At 59.2% G+C, this 22,266-nt stretch overlaps 1 protein-coding gene across 3 annotated transcripts in view; it reads left to right on the forward strand.

The window, feature by feature from the left end:
• Positions 1 to 22,266, forward strand: part of SHROOM4 (shroom family member 4) — a 138,117-nt gene that overhangs the window by 112,656 nt on the left and 3,195 nt on the right. For 2 of the 3 annotated variants that reach the window (XM_074276950.1, XM_074276951.1), the window contains exons 3-10: positions 6,062 to 6,199; positions 7,726 to 10,195; positions 12,516 to 12,577; positions 14,437 to 15,072; positions 17,965 to 18,095; positions 18,167 to 18,449; positions 19,586 to 19,817; positions 21,881 to 22,150. In XM_074276950.1, the coding sequence (XP_074133051.1) occupies positions 6,062 to 6,199; positions 7,726 to 10,195; positions 12,516 to 12,577; positions 14,437 to 15,072; positions 17,965 to 18,095; positions 18,167 to 18,449; positions 19,586 to 19,817; positions 21,881 to 22,150 (4,222 nt within the window). Of the gene's footprint in view, positions 1 to 2,039; positions 2,323 to 6,061; positions 6,200 to 7,725; positions 10,196 to 12,515; positions 12,578 to 14,436; positions 15,073 to 17,964; positions 18,096 to 18,166; positions 18,450 to 19,585; positions 19,818 to 21,880; positions 22,151 to 22,266 lie in introns of those variants that run through there. The other variant, XM_074276952.1, reaches the window with a different exon arrangement.

Consider the following 22,266-nt stretch of genomic DNA (forward strand, 5'->3'; position numbering starts at 1 on the left):
GCAGCAAGAGCGGGCCCTTTGAGGTGCAGCACTAGTGAGCAGCAAACTGGTGGGCTGTACACCACCTCCTTTCCTCACCGGCTAGCCAGCACTGGGGAGACAGAGCTGGTCTGTTCCCACTTGCCCCACTGGCTGATCCCCGAGGGTTCGGCAGCATCTGACGAAGAGCAGGGATTGGCCAGGCCCCCGGAAGCAAAGACTCTACTGTCCTTTTTGCTGCCCCCCCCTCACTTGATCTCCTTGGCTCCCATCAGTCTGGTGGGTAGTCCCACAATGGAGACGGTGGCTCCTAGATCGAAATAGCCAGCCCTCGTGAAAGTTGGGGCCTGACATCCCATACGAGACATCCCCGGCTTCGTGGCCAGATCTTGTCTCTTCCCAGCCACCCTGTTCCTGTCAGGGGCGCCCTTGTGCCAGTCCCTCGGGCTCAGCTGTGAGCGCCATCCTCGTCCTCCCCCCGAGATGCTCTTTGGCTGCCAAGTCCTAGTGCTGCCGGCTCCTTTCCCTGGTGTAGTCAGACCCTCCTCACTTTTCTGGGACGCTCCCACTAGGCTCCCAAGGTGGGGATTTTCCTGCTCCCATTTCTCCCTTCTCTGGGTTCACTTTTGACATGGCTATTAAATCAGGCTTCCTAAAGCACCTTGAGATCTGACCGTGCCAGTCTTCTGCTCAAGAAGACTCAGTGGCTCCCTCTTACCTCTCTTCAGTGTGGCATTAACCCTTTGCCCTGTCTGGCTCCTCTCATCTGTCTTTGTAAGCTGACTGAACAGCAACCCCCCTCACTCACTCTGGGTTCCAGCACCCCCCCCAGTTGTTATCTTGTTCTCCCTCCTGGGTGATGCGGCATTTGCTTTTTCCCTCCTCTCTGCCCCCACCCACCCCGGGAGAACACCGGCTCCCAGAGGCACCAAATGGTTGGCATGTGTTTTCAGGAGCCCGGCCCAGGGACTTGGCCGGAGAAACCCCCACCCAATGAAAGGCCCCAGAGGGACCGAACGCTTTCCCCTGCCTCCCCCGGGCTTCCCAACGACCCCTCACAGTAAGGAAGGCAAACGGCCCGGGAGGCTGAGGGAGGAGGAGCTTCTCAGCAGAGCCGGGCTCCCCGTGGGGACAGAAAGAGCTCCTGGGGCAGGTTGGGCAGGACCACAGGGTGCCCCGGGGGTGGCGGGCCCAGGGCCAGCCAGTGGCAGAGCGGGAAAGCCCTGGTCCCCGGGCGGCAAAGGAAGTGCAACCTTTGCTTTTCAAGGTATAGGAGGATTGGGAATCAGTGCTGGAGGATGGCCTGGTAGGAACAAAACTCCGGACTTCTGGGATCCCACGCCCAGGCCGCTGGGGACTGGCGGGGACAGAAGGGGGCTCCAGGACCCCTAGTCCAACCTCCTGGGACAGGAAGATGCAGACCTGAGGAAAGGGCTTCTCTGAGCCCACACGGAAGAGCCCAGATTGGAATGGGGTCCCAGTGAGGCCCCCCTCGGTTCCCAGACCAGGAGGGGCCTCGGGCAGTTGCACTTGCTTCTCCCTGGCCACTCTGGGGAGCGGTCCTCAGCCCCTGGAGCATCACCACCCACAGATGGGCAGCTGGGGGGCGGCCTGGGAACTCTGCCACTTAACTCCGTTCACCCTTTAGCAAGTGTCGCCCCCTCCCTGGTCTCAGTTTCCCCCTCTGCCCAATAAGAGGCACTCCCAGTGATGGCACCCTCCCCCCTTCTCCGGCTGGAGTCTGCGCGTGCCCCCGCCTTGGCGGGCCGGCCAGGAGCCCGTCAGGGAGCTGGACGGGTGGGGTCCCCTGGACCAGGAAGCCGTGGAATTCTTTGAAGCGCGTCTGGGTCCCGGGCGTTCGCCGCTCCCACTTGGACGTGTATTTTTAAAAATTCCTTTTGGACACCCGCTTTATCTTTCCCAAACATCACTTCCTTGCTCCTTTCCTGAGTCCTCGCCATGGCCGGGAGCCCAGCCTGCTCATTGGCTGCCGGGACGGGGCAGGGCCGGAGGGGCCGGGGGGGCTGTTTATGCTGCCCGCCTGCGCCTCCATCCTTCTTTCTGCCAGCCACTGCCGAAGGGTGGCCCTAGCAGTCCCATGCAGCTTCCAGGAGGATGTGGGGCCCCGGGTGCCCCTGGCAGCTGCCCTCCGGCCCGCCAGCTCCCCCCTCTCTGTTTTGGGAACCGGGACAGCCAGGGTGCAACTGAGCGGCCTGGACCGGGGCTTGAAGGCTCTGCCTAAGCCTGCCTGTGGTGCCCTCGATGACCCCCACTGAGTGAGGGGGCAACGGATTAGACGCTGGGCTCCCCCAGGGTAACCCTTCATCCCAGGTGACTTCTGTGGTAGGTGCATGGGTCTTGTTCTTCTTCCCTTGGGGGTGCGGGCAGCGGGTGCCGCAGGAGGCCCTGGAAGGATCAGGGAGCGAGGCATCTGCCAACATTACCAAGCAGGGTAGCGAGAGGCTGGCAGGGTGTGGGGGGCAGGGCTGGTTTCTTGGCTTCCAAGTGCCCGGGGTCGTGAGCCAGCTGGGCCCCCGTGACCCTGCGCTGAACCTGCACGTGGATTTTTGGTGAAAATGTCCCCAAATTAGGTGGAGGCCTCGTGGCTTAGTTTCCCCTGATTGTAGAATGACAGCAAGGCAGTGATGGCGCGGCCCAGAGAGATGCCGACCTCAACGCCAGCCCCGGGTCCATCCTATCTCGGCCCCATCCTTCCTGTTGGGGCCTAGGGAGATCACTTCACCTGAATCTCTGTCCTGGGCACTCACCACTCGGCATTATGGGGAAGGTGCCAGCCAGCACTGATGGAGGCAGTTTCCTCCCCAGGAGTATCCTGTCCCAGTGAAATGGCGGGTTCTGAGCCTAGGCTATCCTTTTCCCTCTTGAGAAGCCTAGGGTTTAGGGAAGGGAAAATTGAGACCCAGAGGGGGAGGGACATGGGCAGGAGGCCCAGAGTCTCTGCTCTTAGCCGCCTGGGGCTTCATGCTCCCCGGTGCCACAGTGGCACCCACAGGACGGCTTCTGAGTACCCCATGGGTCCGGGGAAGTCAGGCCGGCCTTTGCTGACAGTCTTTCCTGATGTGTCTGCAGGCCCCCTGAGCCTGTGCCAGATCAAGCAGGGTTATGGAGTATGAGAGTACAGGAAGTGATTAAAAAAGATTTGGGGGCCACAGTGGGCTGCAAGCCCCTCCAATACAATATGGCACCCCAAAAGCCGATGCCAACTTAGGCTTTGCTGGGAGAGCCAAAAGGGCTGGGTCCTATCTCTGTCCTCCGCCCTGGGGAGACCCCCTCTGGGGACCAGCAGTCAGCCAGGTGGGCTCGGGGCTGGAGATTCTGCCCCGTGATTGACTGAAGACGCTGGAGTTGGGTCATATAGAGAAAAGGCTTTGGAGACACCATGGACGGGAACAGGGCTGAGCCTTGTGATGGCCGGCTCCTGAGGGCAGAGCCAGAGCAGCACGAGGCGAGGGGGCAGCTCCCAGAAGGGAAAGGCTACCCTAGGGGGCCGGGTGAAAGTGGCCTGGGCCACCAGGTTGGTTCAGGGAGGAGGGCCGTACCTTGGAAGCCTTTAGGCAGAGGCTGGGGTTGGGTCTCCTTTTTGAGAGTCGCCTTGAACAGTCCCCAGGGGCTTGGTGACTCTATGATTAAGCTGACATTGCGTGGAGGCCGCCCCACAACAAGGCCCCAGCTCCCCAAGCCAAGCGGCCAGGAGGTTGGGGGCCTCACCTGTTGGCGGCGGCCTCTCAGCGGGCTATGGGCGTGGCCAACCGGCACCCACACTGGGCAGGGTCCAGGTACCGGACCCAGGGAACAGTTGATCCATCCTGGGCTTGGGTGGTAACTTCAGGCAGCGGGGTCGGGCAAGGGGGAAAGCAGTGGGTTGGGCTCTCTAGTCCCAGCTTGGCCACTTACAGGCTGCATGACCTTGGGCAAGTGCCACCTCTGGGGGCCTCAATTTCTCCACTGTGTTCCTGTGATCCTAGGCCGCACTGTCACAGGTGGGCTGAGCAAATGCAGTGAGACGGGAGTGAGCATGGTGTGTGTGTGTGTCCATGGTCCTCAAAACCCCCCCCATGTCTTTTTTTGTGGAGCCCCATTGGCTGACAAAGGCCATGTGCCACTGTCCGTGGTGCTTGAGCCCCCCATGTGTTTAAAAAGCCCAGATGTTCCCCCATGCCTTTCCCGCCTCCACCTTAGTGCCCACTCTCACTCTCATGTGTGCTCGGAAGGTGTGGTTAAGCCAGAGTCCAAGCCCATCTCCTCAGCACGTGCCCACTCCATCCCGTAGTCCAGCACCTGGGCCAGGGGAAGGCCCGGCTCCCCACAAAGTCCGGCTTGGGGCTCAATCGAGTTCTGCATTCGAGGTCTTTGGTCTCTCGCAGGAAGTGAGTCCCTGCCCCCCCCCCCCGTTTCCATTCAGTCCGGCCAAGCCTTCCCAAGGGGAGCTGAGAGCCCCCTTCCTCCACAGATAGCCCACGTCTGTGGGGGCAGCTCGGGAAAGGTAGTTGTGACAAATGGCCTCAGTCAGCCTCTCGGCTTCTTCTTCCCATCGCTCCCGGGTTGGCCCAGGACATCCCTCCTTGACTTGATGGTCCATCCAACACTCGCCTAGTGGCTGCATCTTGTCTTCCCCAGCCCAGTTGCCCAACACAGCCGGCTGGTGAGCAGGGCACGGCACCGGGCCTCAAACCTGGCCCTGGGACTCTGGGTCTTGCTGTTGAGCCAGAATTGCCCCATTCCCTCCTGCCAGGGCCCTCCCTCTTCTCCCCTCCCCACTGGATCTTCCCAAGGGGTACCTCCCTGCCAGCTGGGGTTTGCCCTTTCTCAGTAGCATGCCTGGGCCATGGGCTCTCGTGGAGGACCCGGATTCTAGTTCTGGCTCTGCTGTACTGTTCACATGACCTTGGACAACTCCCTTCTCCCTCCAGTAAATGAGGCCTTTGTAAAATGAGGAGCTGGACTCCATGTTCTCTGAGATCCCTTCCCATTCCGTCTGTGGTTCCCATTGGCTGGCTAAGATTATGTGTCACTGTCCGTGGTCCTTGAATCCTCCGTGTGTTTTTTCTGGTCCCACTGCTTGGCAAAGGCACCCAATCCAGTACCACTGGATCAGCCATTGGCAGGTCCTGTGCCGAGGACCCTGGGAAAAGGATGAGCTCCCTGGCAGCCCTCTATCTCCAAGGGAGCACGGATGCAGTCCTCCACTGGGTCTGGTGGAGGGGGAGAGTGTTCCCTGAAGGGTGGAGGGGGAGCTCCAGGAAACAAGATGGAGATGGAGCAGGGTGCATGTGAACGTGTGTGCTCACATGTTGCCACGTGTGTGTGTGCCAGACTGTGTGGTTCCGGGGTGCTTGAGGGAGGACGGCCAAGCTAGAGTGGATCCGTGGGAGCTGAGAGGAGTGCCACGGCCTCGTTCAGAGGAGCCGGCTGTGTTTGGTGCAGGCTCCCCTCGGGAGACAGGATGGGCTGCGAAGGTCTCCTGGGTCTGTTGTGTGGGCAAGGGGTCAGCCGTGGCTGAGAGCCGAGCCTCAGGCAGTGGATCCAGATGGCAGGTTGTGACCAGCATCCTCATGGGCAGAGCCAAACCCCTGGTGGGGGGTGGTCCCTGGGAGCCTGCAGGTAGATGCTGGGTGCCCCTCACTGTGGTTTTTGATTGGACTAGATGGCAGCCAGGATGCCCCCTTCCCCTTCTTGCCATTTGGGTGTTTGGCGATGCTTTGAGGAGATATGACTTCTGGGGGACTTGCCAGGACTTCAGGCATTGGAGGCAGCCGAGGGACCTGGGGCAGGCCGGGAGGGGCCTCTTCGTGGGCTTCCTCGAGCCTTTCCTGAAGGAGCAGCCTTCGGCGTCCCACAATTCCCGTGTTCACTTCCTCTTGGGAGCCCAGCCAGAAGGACTTGTCCAGGGCCCACCTGAAGGCCTAGGCGGAGGCCATTAGGCCATCCTCGTGGGCTGCCCTCTCCTTCCAAGGCATCCTCAGACATGCGGGGGAGGGAGCTGGGGTGGGCCGGAAACTGCTTGGGAAGTGATTTCAGCCCCAACTCCCCAGGCTAACTTCCTCCCCATTCTTGTTGGCAGGAGAACCACCCCCCTGGCCAGGCCGCATTCATGGCACATGGCCAAACTTCTGGAGGGGCTCCCCGAGACAGCCGCAGCCCCCATGAACTTCTCTGAAGACCCCTTCAGCTTATCCTGGCACTCGGGCTGTGACTCCAGGTGAGTGCTAGCTTGGCCCTCCCACATGGCAGCACCCCCTGGCAGAGCCTGGGCCCAGCGGTACCCGGTGGCCACAGCACAGGATTGGCCCCCGGACTCCCGGCCAGGCCAGGGACTGGCCTCGTCCCGCTGGCTGAGTTGAGCAGTTCCTCCTGGCCTTGACTTCCTTGTCTGTCAAAAGAGCAGTTAGGGAAATGGAGGCTCTGATGGCCAGTGCTTTTTGGATCACAGGACCCGAATTGGAATTCTGATTCTGCTCCTTCTGAACCATATGACTGTGCGGAACCTGTTCGGTCAATTTCCCTGGGCCTCGCTTTCTGCCCTGTTATTAGGGGACTGGACTCGATAGTGTCCAAGGTCCCTCTCCAGTCTCACCTGCTCCTTGGTAACGTACAGCATCGAGGCCATGGTCGGGAAGCCTTTGGCTCTCTGGGCGCCAGGGCTTTGCCTTCTGGAGGGCTGGCCGGCCGACAGCACTCTTCTCCAGGGCGGGCATCTCGAGGGCTGAGGGCAGAAGGGGCCCCTGGCAAGAGTAGGAGATGGGCCCTGGGTGGTACCCGGAAGCCCTGGCGCCTGAGCTGGGCTTTCCAGGACTTCCTTTGGGGTCCAATCCTGACAGGGTGGAGAAGTCCCTGGGGCACATAAGGGGCAGCTCCTCCATCACTTGGTCTTCCAGAGTCACAGTATGGGGGAGGGCGGGGGGACACAGTTTAAGGGTTTGCCTGGAGTCACATGACCAGCAACTGTCAGAGAGACACTTAGGAAGGTACACTAGGAACTCGAACCCAGAGCTAGGGACTGGAGTGTGGTGCTCTCACTCTGACAGCCTGGCCACCTTTGTGTTGCCCAGTGGAAGAGGAGGCAAGTGCCTCTGCTACCCCACTCTGGGTTCTTGGGCCTGGTGCCCGAGGGCAAAGACGGAAGGCAGGTGCTAGCCTCACGCTCTTGCCTCCAAAGGGGCAGGGCGTGGCAGCGCAGCTTCCACTGACCCCCATTGCCACAGGCTCACGGTGAGGGCCCTTGGGAGGCCGGCCCCAGGGAAGGGAGAGCCAGGGCCCAGCTGGCAGGGCAGGGACCGAGCAGAGGGCCCCCCACTCAGGCTGGGTGCAACCCATGGCGTCCTTCTGGATGCCCCTGTCCTCTGTCCTCCATCTGTTCTCTGCAGCCTGCCCTTGGCCTTTCCCTTCTCCGGTGGCTCAGTATCCCCTCTTTCTGTCCCCTCTGTTTCTCCTGGTCACTGACATCCCTCCTGTGGGCACTGGCAGATCTGGAGCAGTGGGAATGGGGCGGGGTGGGAGGGCCACGGTTGCTATTCCCAAGTGAGAGATAAAGAATCTGAGGTTCGGGGAGATGCCCAGGAGTGCCTAGCCTGGACACGTGCCCGCACAAAACCTGTGATTCCAGGGCTCGGCACTCTCGCCTTTCGGCCCCCGCTGACCAAACTTGGGTCTCCTCTCTCTGGAAGGTGCAGTGAGGCTCCGCCTGGCCTTCGTGCCTCTGAGTGCCCCTCTTCTCTGTTTCTGCAGTGACCCGTGCATGCAGTGGTGCCCACTGTCCCGCCACGGCAGCACTGAGAAGAGCAGCTCCATTGGCAGCATGGAGAGCCTGGAACAGCCCAGCCAAGGGGGCCCCGAGGGCCACATCTCTCCCATGGAGCAGAGTGCGTACCAGAGCCAGCGGGATTCGGCCTACAGCTCCTTCTCCGCGGGCTCCAGTGCATCAGACTATGCCCTGCCCCTGCGGCCAGAGGAGTCGGCGGCCTCGGACTGTGGCCCGCCGGGCCTTGGGCCCCCCAAGGCCCCTAATGGCCTCTGCGTCCCCACGGGGCCCGATGGGGTAGAAGCCTTTGGGGCAGCAGGACACCAGACTCCCCGGTCCCAGCCTTCGCCTGGCCCCCAGGAGGGTTCTCTCCCTCTTCCCGCCCAACTCCCTGTGGCCCCCACGGGTCCCCCCCAGCCTCCGGTAAGGCGGGACAGTCTCAGGGCTTCCAAGGCCCAGTTCCACCAGACAGAGAAGCGGAGGGCCTCAGTCCCTGGTGCTGCCTTGTACTTGAAGGAGAGATGGAACCCTGAGGCCCTGCTCTCTGCAGAGCTCCCCACTGGGCCCTGCTGCCCCTGTAGCCAGCTCCTAGAGCCGCTTGAGGGCTGTTGGAAGGAGTGTCTGTCTGCCGAGCAGTACAGTGTGGTGAGCTGCCCGTCCGAGTCAGGCCACAGTGACCCCGGATTGCTGCCGAGGACAGGGTGGTCCAGCCAGACCCATGTCGTGGAAGAGCCCCCGTCATCCAGAAGCCCCAGTGCGGAAGCCGAAGAGGAGGAGATGGCCCGCGCTGCCCCGACCGCCATCCCTGCCCACTTGACGGGGTTAGGTGGCCACCGTCACAGTGCCCCTGAGCAGCTGCTGGCCTCCCAGATCCGGTCGCTGCGCTGTGACGCTGAGAGGGATGGGGAGAGTGAGGAAGCCGAGCTGCAGACCAGGCAGGAGGGGCACTGCTGGACCCTGTCCCCCCTCCACAGTGCCCACCTAGGACAGAAAGGCCCAGTGGCTGGAACCCAGAATAAGCCTGGTGAAAAGAGGCTCCCCGGGCAGGCGGATGGCCAACATTCAGGCACAAAGAGCTCAGCCCCCAGCAGCCCTGTGCCCGGGGGAGCCTCTGACCAAGCAGTCGCCGCTCAGCTCTCTGGCCCAGAGGCTGCTTCTCAGCCGGCTGCCTCCAGAGAGGGCTCAGAGGTAAAGAACGGCCATCCGGGAGATGCTCGCAGGAGCCATGGGCCGCGCTATCGTTCTGCCCAGCCCCGGCGCAGGAGCGAACGCTTTGCCACCAGCCTGCGCAATGAGATCCAGAGGAGGAAGGCCCAGCTGCAGAAGATCAAGGGTGACCCAGAAGAGCCAGAGCCTGTGCAGGAGCTAGAGGAGCCTCCACTTCCTGAGACTCCCCAAGCCACCCCTGTGACTCCATCATCTCCAGAGCCTCCGGCTCCTGTGGCCTCCCAGCCTGCCCCGCCTCCCATGGCCCCCCCACCCAACCAAGCTCCTGCAGCCTCCCCACCAGCCCCGGCTCCTGCGGCCTCCCCACCTCTCCCTGCCCCTCCTCAGATACCTGTAGTGCCGGCTCACCGCAGACTGCCCAGCCCGGGGGAGCGTATCTGCAGCCAGCCCCGGCCTAACAGCAACTTGCTGAGGGCCAGGTCCTCGGAGTGTTTAAGCCAGGCTGCGGAGAGCCGGGAGCTGAGGATGGCACTGGAACGCCCTGGCAGCCCTGGCCAGAGGCCCTGGCAGCCTGCGGCTGGAGTCCACCCCTGGTGCAAAGCCCCCGGGCATGGGCCCTCCAAGCCCAGGCCCCAAGCCAGCACGCGGGGAGGCCGTTGGCGGTGGTCTCCGGAGCGGAAACTGCAGCCTCAGCTGCCGCCAATCCCCAGTGGGGTTTTGAACCCGAGTGAGGAGCCGGGGGGCCCTTCTGGGGAAGAGGGCGTCTTCATGCCCTTTGCAGATAGGAAGAAGTTTTTTGAAGACACCAGCAAGCTGTTGTCACCCCCGGCTTCGGCCCTTGGACATGGTAAACCCTTCACCCTGAGGCCCAAACCGCTGGAGCCGCCTAGCTTCCAGCCAGTGGGTGCGGGCTGCAGGGACCTGCGGCGCCATTCGGTGGACCAATCTTACCGCCCCTCGGCCTCCCTGCCCATGGAGCCGGCCACCTACCCGGAATGCTTTCTGAGCAAAGAGTTGGAGCAGCCCGTGTGCTGCCAGCCGCTGGCGCACTGCGGAGAGTTTGAGTGCCTCCGGGCCTGCTCGTACTCGTGCAGTGTTCAGGGAGCTGTGAGCCACGATGCCTGCAGCTACTGCCCAGGCCTGCTGAAAAGAAGTGTGCTTGGAGGCCACCGGAACCACCGCTGCCACCAGCAATGGGCCCGCTGTGCGGCCTGTTGCCACCCTGGGCCCCAGCACAAGGTCGGAGAAGAGGGCAGCCCTCCCTGGAAGGCCAGGAATCCCTTGCTGAAGGTCAGTACCCGGCTTCCCGCAGGGGTGAGCTCAGGCCCACAGCTTTGTGCAGGAGTGCCAAGCAGATCTCATTCCTTCTGCCTTCCTTCTTGCTTTGCCCTGCCCAGCTTTCAGCCCTTGGGGTGACTCATTCCCAGAAGTCTCCTAGATCCCATTCTCCACCAGGACACCCAGGGAAGCCCCATCCCTGTGTCTGCCTCCCTTGCTGGGTACCGCTCATGCTTCTTGTGACCATGGGTGAGATGGAGCCCCAACCTGTCATGGAAGCCCCCGGGGGGGACTTTTCCCCAACTGGCTCGGCCGGGCTTAGCCCACCTTGGCCCATGGCCTCAGCCAGTTGGCACCGCCTGGTGGAGCTGTCTGTCCCTTGCTCCATAAGGGACCACACTGTGGGCATGGAGGGGGGCAGGGTGGTCGAGGGCAAGGCCCACAAATGCAGTGCCTGGCTTGGGCAGCTATGGTGCCAGAACCGCATTCAAGCATGGGTGGCCACGGGCTCTTTTTTCTTTTTAATTTTTTTAATTTGTGAGGAGCCCTTGGCTCAGCTTCTCTTGATTTGTGAGACAGTTGCTGCAGGAGGGAGAAGTTGCCAAAGGTCTGGGTGGGATGTGGCTGGATGGTACTGAGAGCTGATTGGAGAGGTAGATGACAGCCAAGCCCTGGGGCCAAGAACCTTGGGAGCAGAGAAAAACTTGTCCTTAAGAACAATTGGCCTCCACCACAAAGCGTGTGCCCTTCTGCAGTATGTCTTCCAGGGGAGAAGGGGGCCTGATGAGCCGCCCACCCACCAGTTGGTCATTGGATTAGGCCAGCATAGAGAGTGGGAGGGTCCTGTTGGGGCCCTGGCCCCCTTTCCATCCTGGCCTTCCAGACGTCCCTAAGTAGCCCCCCAGGGGCAGCTGGCCTAGACTTCTCTCATGAAGGTCACTCATGGCAAGCTGCAGCTGCCGCTTGTCTGGAGGGACACAAAGTGGAGGCCTGAGGTCCTGCAGAACAGAATTTCTGTGGCCTATCACCATCCCCATTAGCACCCATGGAACCCTGGCCTTTATGACTTGGTGGAACAAAGGCAGGATAGAAGGAGAAGCAGTGCCCTGGGAAGGAGGCTGTAGACTAGGCCCTAGGGACAGGCAAGGTACTGGGGATTGGTTTTTGTGGGCTCCACTGCTGGGAATTGGGATGGAGGGAAACCAAAGAACATCTGGTCCAGTGTTATTTTCTTGTGGAGGAAATGGAAATCAGCCTGAGGAAGTGGGATGGCCTGCCTGACAGGTTGGCATCCTCCAACCTGATGGGCTTGTCTGCTCACTTGATGGGGAAGCTGCCCTTGTTGGGCTGGAAGCCCTTGGAAATCAGAGGCCACGGGTACCTCTTTGGTACCCCCAGTGCCAAGCACAGTGTCTGGCACACAGCAGGAGCCTAATCAATGCTTGTCTTGCCTTGATTTAACTGTGCTGTGCAAAGTCATGAAAAGAGTTGGAGAAAGGGGGAGTGACGCTGATCACTGAGCCCCTACAGAAGGGCAGGGAAGTTGTGGAGGTGAGGTTGAAGTTCTGAAGCTGGGGGACTGCTCGTGTGACTGCCGGCGACTCCCTCCCCTTTTGGGACTTGGTTCCCTCTTCTGCAAAGTGGGCTCTCCAAGTTGTTGCCAGCTCCATTGTTCTGAGCTTGTAGTGTAGGGGAAACTCATAGGACAAAGGGCATGGGGGTGGAACGCGAGCCATGGTATTTTTGGTGGGCAGAGCCCTTGGAAGGCCCTGGTTGGCCTGTTGCCTTTACCAAAGGCTTCTGGAGACCAAGGTGGCCCAGGGTGGCAAAGCGGTGTCTGAAGGCAAGATCGGATGCCCTGGTTCAAGATTGAGGATTCTCAGGGCCTGCTGAGTTTGCAGCCTGTGTCAGCATGGGACAGATAGCCTGTCAAAGGGGGGGAGGCCCTGGTCCTTCCCCTGCTGCAGGGGAGGGCCCAGTGCTGCTCAGCTTGCCCCTGTGAGTGACCCTGGAGGTTCCCGTGCAGATGCTGGTGAGGCTGGAGGGAAGTGGGCACTGAGAACCAGGATGGGAGCCAGAGCAAACAGCAAACGTGCTCAACTGGTTTGGGGCAGGGCTTCCGAGGGGGTGGGGAGAGGGGGCCCTGCCAGACCCGTGGGCCATGCAGCCCCAGCCCGGGAGTGCCTTCTCTCTCGGGCTGCGGGTGGCGGCCCCGCCATGGAGGTGGAACGGGCCCAGGCCCCTCAGGGCCCCTCAAGGGTCACCTGCTCCCAGCCTGGGGAGGCAGTGGATGGGAGGTGAGCTCCCTAACTTGTTGGAGTCTTTCTTATAGGAAGTTTCTCCAGATGAATGGGAATCAGCCAAGATTGCCAGGAAGGCCGGCCAGTCCATGAGGTGGGTGGTGTGTGAGCGGGACAGAGCTGGGGTGGGGCTGGGCTTGGGGTCCGAACCATTGTGTCAGACCTCCTCAGCTTGATCCATGGCCCTGAGGACTGAAGGGTGGGAGGGGGCCATGGGGAGGGGCACAGACTGGGCATCCAGGGACAACCAGAAGTGGATCATGGCTACAGGGACAGCCTGGGGTCACAGGGGAGGCTGTCCCCGTTATTTCTGGCCTGGCACCTGTTCTGTTTGCCCCCCAGGAGGTGGATGGGCAAAGGCATCTCTCCTCAGGGGCACATGTGCCTTCCTAGAACACACCTCCTGGTGCTGGGGAGGGAGGAGGGGCCTTGTCTGCTGGGCAGAAATATGCAATAAGTGGAATTGACGGCCCCTCATCAAGGAGGGCATGATGCGATTGCTCCTGCCTAGGAGGGCGCCCCCTGCAGCTTTATAAGAGCGCTTGGCTCTTTATCCTTAGCAGTCTCCTGAGACCTCCCATCAGCCCTCTGTCCTCCCAAGGATCCATGCTCTGGGGTGTTGTGCAAGGCCCTTAATTCTAGCTTCTGGTGTTCGGAAGGTGTGTGTGGAGTGTGTGTGGAGTACGTGAGTGTGTACACGTGCAGTGATGTGGTGGGGGGTGTGTTTGTGGGCGTGGGCGTGCGTGTGGTGCGTGTGTGTATATGCTCTGGGTGTGTGGGTGTGTGGGTGTGTGGAGGGGGAGTTTGTGTGTGTTCTGTGTGCGGGTGTGTGTGTGTGTGTGTGGAGAGTGTGTATCTGTGTGGGGGGGTGTGTGGGCACTGTGTGTGTGTGTGTGCTATGGATGTGTCTGGGGACTCTGTGTGTGTGTTTGGTGTGCCTGTGTGGGATGTGATGAGGTGTGTGTGTGAGTGTGTGTGTGTGTGTGTGAGTGTGTGAGTGTGTGTGTCTGTGTGTGTGTGAGTGTGTGTATGTGTGTGAGTGTCTGTGTGTGTGTGAGTGTGTGTGAGTGTGTGTGTGTGTGTGAGTGTGTGTGTGGTGTGTGTGTGTGGTGTGTGTGTGTGTGTGTGTGTGTGTGAGTGTGTGTGTGTGTGTGTGTGTGTGGTGTGTGTGTGTGGTGTGTGAGTGTGTGTGGTGTGTGTGTGTGGTGTGTGTGTGTGGTGTGTGTGTGTGAGTGTGTGGTGTGTGAGTGTGTGTGTGTGTGTGTGTGTGAGTGTGTGGGGGGGGGTTCATCATTGGTAATGGGGAGCGCCTTGCCAGCAGTGCGTGAGTCTGTGAGCTGGTGGGAGCCTGGCCCAGCCGGTGATGGCTTCCCACACAAGGTAAGAGGAGTTAGCTGTTGGCTAGTGAGGCCCTGGTGGGGACCAGGGGCCTGGTGCTGATCATGTGGTTGATTGTGAGACAGGGTCAGGTTGGCATCCCCTATTCTGAAAGGGGGAGCTAGGGGTTCCTCGTGGGAAGGGGAGCAGCACACTGTCTTGTTGGCCCCCATTATGCCCAGTATTTTAGATGATGGAGGCAGGACCCAAAAATGTCTCAGCAGGCCAGAGAGCAGCCAAATAGAATAAGGTGAAAGCTAATAAGAGAACGTAAAGGTCTGTGCTGGGATTGGGGAAAAACCATGCTCCCCAAGTCTAGATTGGGACCTCCCAGGGGAAATGTGGGAGCTCTAGCCAATTGAGAGCTCACTCATGGCTATCAGTGGGATGTGGCCACCCAGGCCTGAAGCCTGTCCAGTGAGGAGGTGGTAGACCTGCACCCTCTACCCAGAGGCCCCTTTGGGACCTCGCTGGGTCACTGTAGGCAGGTCCCTACCAGCTCTGGCCCTCTGTGGGAACCTGCTTCCGGTGCTGGGGACACCCATGAGCCAATAGCCTCTCTCCACTTTTTTTCAGGGACCGACCCCATTACAAAATTGGCTGCCCACGCTCTTGTTTCGAGAACCCCGGGCGTGAATGGTCAGCGTGCTACCGAGTGGCCTCCTCTCTGGACCTCCTGTGTGACTACGATCACTCTGTGGGCACCCTGATGGGCAGTGCTGTCTATGAGCCACCAATGCCCCATCCGCTTCGGGGTCGGGCCTTCTCAGAGAGTCACATCAACTTGGACCCCCCTAGCACACGGGCTAGAGAGAGGAGAGAACTCCTGGCCAAGGTGGATGAGACCCGGCCAGATCCCCTTGGAGCCAGAAAAAAGGCCCCACCCCCTCCTCGGCCCCCACCTCCCAACTGGGCCAAGTACAGGGGCCATCGGCTATCTCAGCACTCTCAGTATGCCAACTTAGAGACCACCGGCAGCCGGCGGTCCGACACAGCCTTGGAGCAGCCTCGTCCCCAGGGGGGCCCGGCAGAGGTGGTGAGAAAGCGGTCCCAGAGCCTCCCTCCAGAGCCCCTGCCTAGAGACTTCCCTCCACCATCTGCAGGCAACAGGCCCGGGCCAGAACAACCTGCTCCTCAGTACTACCACCCTGGTGGGGTGTGGAGAATGCCGGAGCAGTTGAGCCTCAAACCAGACTCCATGACTGCAGCCAGGCAAGTATTTCTGGGGAGCCCAGGCGCTCACGGGCCCACCCACCCAGTCCCCAGAATAGCCTTTCCGCAGGCCCTCAGACGCCACCCCAGGCTGGCCCTGACCCTTAGCCACTTGACCTTGGCCCCGGCCTTGCTCTGATCAGCCTGGGGGGCTCTTCTAGGCTGCCTTCTCCCCTCTGAAATGGGAAGCACAGGCAAGAAGGGCATGTGCCAGCAGCTAGGCACATGGGTCCTGTCAGGAAAGGAATATGAAAGGTTTCTCACGGCCTCAAGGCCCACCCCTCTTGCCTCACTTTGAGCTGCTTCCTTTCTCCCCTTTCTTCGCCCTCTTCATTCACAAATCACCTCAGCAAGGCCTCTGTCCATGGCTGCCCATCCTCCCGGTCCCCAGATAGGCCCTGAAACAACCCAATTTAGGGGCCAGTGGGGTGCCCACTACCAATACTCTGGGTCACTCTCAGAGGCCCCACTGACCTTTGCGTGCCCATCAATGCCCTGGAGAAGCTCTTGCTCTCTATAATCTTACACACCCTGAAGCCACTTTGCACACCCAGGGCTCTAAGAGTGAGGGACTGTCACAAGTTCACAGGGCAGCAAGTGGCCAGGCAGGGAGCTGACTCAAATTCCCTTGCCACTGCTCCCTGCGCCAGCTCCATCGCTGCAGTTCCCTTCCAAGGTCCTTTATTGACGATCATCGGGCTCCTGGGAAATTGATCTGGGAGGAGCCATTGCCTCACTCAGGGCTTCTCAGCATGGGTTGAATCCTCTTTTCTCCGTGAACCCCATCTAGCTACCCCCAGCTGGCCTCGTACCACCTGCCCTCTACCTAGAGGTCACCCCAACTCTAGAGCCTTCAGCTTTCAGCCGGCCAGCATCCATTCTTCTCCCTCTCGTGCTCACGTCTTAAACTTGCTCTTGGATGCCTAACCTACTTCTCTCCTGCTCATTCTCCCCCAGGGGGGATGGGGGCCTCACCCTCTCCCCCAGTCCCCAAGCAAGCAGCTCAGCACGGCACAAGTTTGTGGCAGGCTGAGTCTCCTGCTCCACTCCCAGGTCTTGAGTGGAGTAGGAGACTCAGCCCAGGTCTTGGCTACACCCTGCAGGTGGCCAGGCCTTGGTCCCCCTCCAGTGGATAGCCTGTTTTCCCCTTCCTCAGGCTCCTCCACTCCTGGGCTATTAACTCAATGATGTGAAGGACTAAGGACCCCCAGCAGCCCCTTCCCTGGTTCCATCCCCCGGCAGAGGGGGCAAGAACATTTCTCTTGCCAGAGGGGCCAACAGTAAGTGCCAGAGGGATGTCTCAGCCAAACCATTGGCTGGCCTAGAGCGCTACTCTATCTTTTCCGCATCCAAGCCCCTGAATTTACAGAGAAGGCCACTGAGGCAAGCCCCAGGAAGAAAGGGACTTCAAATGCTAGATCGTTAGAGCTAGAAGGGGCTGCAGAGTCCTTCCCATCCCACTTCCTGAAATCTCTTTCTTGTCCCATAAGCACCTCAAACTCAACATATCCAAAACAGAACGCAACCTCCTCTTGGCTGAGCTGCCGAGATCTGCACATCTTCCCAGTCACCCAGGTTTACAGCTTAGGTAATAGATCCTTTCCCCAACCTCCCCTTCTTTCTTTTCTCCCCCCTTTTTTTCCTTTCCCCTCCCTCCCTCTCAATTTACAGAAGAGTCTGAGTCCCCAAGAAAGTAAGGGGCTTGCTTGTTGCTCCAGGCCACTCCTCAAAGGCCCGACCTTTGAGGCTCAGGTTTCCTAAGGAACAGCCAGTGCACCTTTTTGCCTCGCTTGGTTCTCTGTGGCGTCTTGACCAGCATCCAAGGGGGTGAAGGCCCTTAGGAACGGCTGGCAATCTCCTCCCCATATTTACCTAAAAGTTTTTTCCTGCTTCACGTCCCACAAGAAACCTTTCCCTTTCTGGGCCCGGGAATTTGCATCATATGACAAGATCCCTTCCGGCTCTGACATCCATGTTCCAAGGTTCCCCCCAGCTCTGGCCTTCTCTGATCTATGTTCAAAAGTCCCTTCCCGTTCAGAATTCTGTGTTCTGAAGTCTCTTGTAATTCTAACGATTGAACTCTCTTTTAGTGTTGATGTTTTATGTTCTAAAGTCCCTTCTAGCTGTAACCTTCAGTATCGTAGGATCTCTACCATTCCACGTTCAAAAATCTCTAGTGTTCTCATTTTATGTTCTAAAGTCCCTTCTAGCTCTAATATTTAGTATCCTAAGGTCTCTTCCTGATCTGAAATCCAAGTTCTAAAGTCCTTTCCTGTTCTGACACTGTGTTCCAAAGTTCCTTCTAGTTCTAGATGTTCCAAAGTCCCTTCTAGTTCTAGATGTTCCGAAGTGCCTTCTGGTACCAATATTTTTGTGTTCTAGGATCATTTCCAAGCCTGATGTTCTTTGGTCTAAGTTCTAAATTCCTTCCCACTTCCGGCATTCCATATTCTAACATTCCTTCTAGTTCTGACATTTCCTGTTCCAAAGTCCTTTCCAGCTTTAACATTTCAATGCCCAATAGTCCCTTCCACTTCAGACATTTTATATTCTAAGATTTCTCTCAGCTCTGACATCCTGTGTTCTGAGGTCTCTCCCAGTTTTGACATTCTGTGTTCTAAGATCCCTTTCAGTTCTGACATTCAGTGTTCTAAGATGTCTTTCACTTCTAACATTCTGTGTTCTGAAAGCCTTTCCAATTCAGACATTCTTTGTTCTAAGATCCCTTCCAGATCAGAGATTCTGTGATCTCTGATCTCTTTCAGCTCTGACATCCCATGTTCTAAGGTTCCTTCCAGTCTGTGTTCTCAAGTCCCTTTCAATCCTGACATTTTTTTTTAAGGTCCCTTTTCTAAGGTCTGGCCTCTTCTTTTTCCCTTTCCCCCTCCAAAGATCGGAAGGAATGGTAGAAGACCAGCCCCAAACCAAAGAGAACTGGAGCCAGGCCCGTTCTCCTGCCGAGGAGCAGTACCGCCTGGTCAACTGGAGCCCGGAGCAGCAACGGCTCAGCCCTGCTGGCCTTGGTGAGTTATCGGTGATGGGGGATGCTGGGAGATCTGGGCAATGAGCACTCACTTCCCACTTTGTTCTGCAGCCACAGAGGAATCCGGGCCTGTTCAAGACATCACGGAGGTTGAGACTTGCCGCTTGGTCTCGACACGGAGGTCGGTCCCGGCCCACGTCAACTCGGAGGAGTTAATGAGAGACGTGGCCGACAGGGACCGCTCACTGGCTGGCATCCTCAACTCGGCCTCCAACATGGTGACGGTTGCAGAGGTCATAGGCGACCTCTTCCCCACCAATGAGCTGCCTTGGAAAAAACATGGCCACCAAGATTGGCATTTGGTCAGAAGGAGGCAGGAGGTAGCCAAAGAAAGGTAGGGCCTTCGTCCTAAGCGGGCAGACTGGGGGAAGGAGGGATGGTGACAGCAACAACCCTCCCACTGGCTGCTGGGCCTTCTGATATCCCCCCAACCCAACCCAGCAGCACAGGTAAAGTGCCTACTGTGTGTCGAACACTGGGGACAGAGACAAGATGAAAAACGGTACTTTGCCTCAAAGAACTGATTTTCAACTGAGGGAGGGTGGTGACAGATAAGTGTGCATGTGCATGTGTGCACATACGTGTGTGTGTGTGTGTAATCAAGAAGGAAAGTAACTGAAGGACAAGGAAAAGGAGGACTCCTTGACACGAGCTGGAGGAAGGTGTAAGGGAGAAAGGGATGGCCCAGTTGGGAGAGAGTAGAGCGCCACGTTTGGGGAATAGCAAACGTGTCTTTCTGGCTGGCACACTGGGTGCAGAAAGCCCAGGAAATCAGACGGTAGAAGGCCTGGGAGTTGACGTTTGCTCCTCAGGATCACTGGGAGTCAATGCCTGCTCTTGGCCAGAGTCCTGTGCTTTTGAGTGATTTCTCTGCCCCCAGTGGGGATTGCAGAGGAGACAGCTGGGAGTCCTGTAAGGAGGTCTCTCAGTGTAGCCCGGCCCAAAGGGCTGAGGGCCTGGCTTAAGCTGCTGGCTGTGGGCATGGAGAGGAGGGGCTGGAAGTGAGTGTAACAATGAGCCCTCGGGGGGCTGCTGCCTGCAGGGTCAAGGGTCATCCCTGGGTGTCCTGATAGGAGCTTGCTGGGCTTTCTCCCAAAGTGGATAAAGATGCACCTTGGCAACCTTTCCTGATTCTTCTTGGGTTTGTTCTGAAGGCGCGAGGCTCATGGCTCCCAAATCGCTCTTGCCTGGCGGGGGTGGTCCAGGGCTGACCCCTGGGTGGAGAGCAGCAGTGAGGTTGCCATCATTTAGGATTTATGGGCCCTGAGCCTTTAGCTGCTCAGTGACTTCCTATTAACATGCACCCAGCATGGCGGGGGTGGGGTGGGGAGAGCCTTGTAGACTTGTGCCAGTTGGTGGCTACCCCTCCCCTAAGATACTGGGAGACTGCGCTCAGCCCTTTTTCCAGATGCTCAAAATGGACCCCCCGGCAGTCCCCTCCAGCTCAACTCTGCTTCTGTGCTCCCTCAGGCAGGAGTTCCAACCCATTTCCCCCCCTCCGCCACCCGGCAGCTTCAGCAGCCCCACCGGCCTCCCCGGCCTCGCCGGCCCCACCAGCCCCAGCAGCCACACTTCCTACTCTGCCTACTACAACACCTCAGCTGGCAAGGCGGAATTGTTGAACAAGATGAAGGAGCTGTCCGAGCTGGCCAAGGACTCCCTGGGAGAGGCCGAAGTGGACCATGAGCTGGCTCAAAAGAAGGTAGGTGGGGATGCTGGGAAGGGAGCATCCTCTCAGGGCCTCTGGGCCCCCCAAACCAGGGCAGAAGGCTTCCCTCCAGTGCCACCAAAGGTTCCGACCACCCTCCTCACCCAAGCCGGCCCCCAGTCGGCCATGGGGCCAGATTGCCTGCTGTGGAAAACCCAAAGCTCCCTCTATTCTCTGTGGCCCCACTTCCCTTGCCCATGCCTTTCTATTCTCGGCCTAGCCCCAGCCTCCCATCCATCGCCTCTATGCCCAGGGCCCAGGCCCAGCCTCCCGTCCTCTATGGCCAGGGTCTCCTGGAAATGGCCTGGTCCTTAATGAGCCTCCTCCCTCCAGATCTGGCCTTGCCAGTCAGCCCCCGCCCAACATGGGTCCTAATTGCTGGGCAGTTGGGAGGCTGTTAAGTGCTGCTTTGCCAGGCTGATTGGGTGCCTTTAGAACAGGTGAGGGGGATGTTTTCTCCCATGAAGCACAGCCCCCCTCCCCATTTTTCCTCTAAACTCCATCCACTTGTTTTTTTAATCTGATTCCTGGAATCCCTTCGCCCTCTGTCCATACGATTTCATAAGCAAATAGTGTTGCCATGGCAACATTGCCAGGCTACTCTCCCATCTCTTGTGATCCAAACCTCCCGGAAATTGTACCTGGGTCCCTAGTCCTCCGAGGTGGAGGCGTGGGGTGGGACGGGAGAAGGAAGGGCCCCTCCCTCCCCCCAAAGAGCGGGCCAGCAGCCATGATCGCAGACCCCCGGCGCCTCTGGCCCCCTGCCTCCTCATGGGTTTCCTGGAGCTGCTCGCAGACACAGCCTATCTCTGTCTGCCCCTAGCTTACTCAGGCCGTGAGCTCTGCAGGAGCAAATTTAATAAAGGAGGAGGAGGACGGGAGATAACAAAATCCAGAGCCAGAGATGTGACCGTCAGGGAGACTGGGGGTCCAGGAAGCCTTTTTGACTTGGGGGGGGGAAGAGTCAGGAAGACGGGACAGCCTAGAGGCGCCGCTGTGCTTCAGCCTCCCTGCAAGTGCCATGAGGAGGCTGGCCTTCCAAGGCCACAGTCCAAGCCAAATCTCCATTGGGAGGCCCAGGTCTCCAGAGTTCCCATTTGGCATCTCCTCCCCTAGCACAGAATTTGGGTCAGGATGGCAAGGCCAGTCCCACAGGCCTCTGGGAGACCTCTTTCAGGGCCCTTTCCCTCAAGCCACCGTCCACATGTAGGACAAAGCCAAGGGCTCAGCATGCTGTTCTGGGCGGGGGGAGCGTCACCATCTTCTGTGTCTCCTCCTCTCGTCGCCTCCACCAGGGATCTCCAGGTGCTGAGCCCCCAGAGCAGCCATGTTGAGGCCTAGGGACCAGTAGGAGCTGGGAAGGCACTTTCGGTTTGGTCTAACTGGCTTGGCAGTGCCTCTGAAGGCCAGCTAGTCCTAAGTGTATCTGCCCAGGAAGCCCCTCCTGCGTTGTCTGAAGAAGCAGGGTTCGAGGTGGGGCTCTGCCACCTGGTCCCTGTGGGGTCCTCAGTGGGACCTGTTTCTTAATCCAGGGCTGAGTTTTACAAGGAGGTTGAAATAGGTAAGCTTTGAGGGCCCTTCCTGCTCTGGATCTGTGATAGGCCCAGACTCCTCGGACCGATGACGGGCAGAAGTTGGCCTTGCACACTTTCAGCCGAGGGTATCTTACTACCTTCCGGGGCGGGGTCTCACCTTAGGAGAGTACTTGGCTCCCACCTAGAAAATGAGCCCCTGCTGTCCCTCATTAGTGGCTCAGGGCCCTAGTCCATGTGTGAAGCCTGGCCTGCTTGCACGTACCCAGAAACTCCCCCCCCCATCTCCGTGAGTGGGGCCCCATGCTCATGGCCGCTTCCCAGCATGGCTGTTCCCACTTCCGTCCCATGGGGCCAAGCAGAACAAAAGCACCCTTTGGAGACAGCTAGCGCCCCATCCCCAAGGCCTCCAAGGCCTCTAAGGCCCAGTGTGCGATGGCCTTCCTCTGGCCAATTCCAGCCACGGCCCAGCCGCTGACCACACTGTCCTTTCTCATCCACGTCCTTGGCCTTCCCTCCCGCCAGCTGCAGCTCATCGCCAGCATCAGCAAGAAGCTATCCGTACTGCAGGAGGCCCAGCGTGGGCTGATGGAGGACATCAGCGCCAACGTGGCCCTGGGGGAGGAGGTGGAGGCCGTGCTGAAGGCCGTCTGCAAGGCCAACGAGTTTGACAAGTTTCGGCTGTTCATTGGCGACCTGGACAAAGTAGTCAACCTGCTGCTCTCCCTTTCTGGCCGGCTGGCCAGGGTGGAGAATGCCCTCAACAGCTTGGACCCCGGATCCACTCAGGAGAAGGTAGGGGACAGAGCCGGGGTGAGGATGCAGGCTGTGTGGGCCCACCGGCCACCTTCCTCGGGCGGCAGCTGGGGCCGGGGAGGCGTGGCCACTTGGGAGCCCCAGGTGGGGCTGAG

This window comes from Sminthopsis crassicaudata, chromosome X (genome assembly GCF_048593235.1).
Source record: "Sminthopsis crassicaudata isolate SCR6 chromosome X, ASM4859323v1, whole genome shotgun sequence".
NCBI classification, from domain to species: domain Eukaryota; kingdom Metazoa; phylum Chordata; class Mammalia; order Dasyuromorphia; family Dasyuridae; genus Sminthopsis; species Sminthopsis crassicaudata.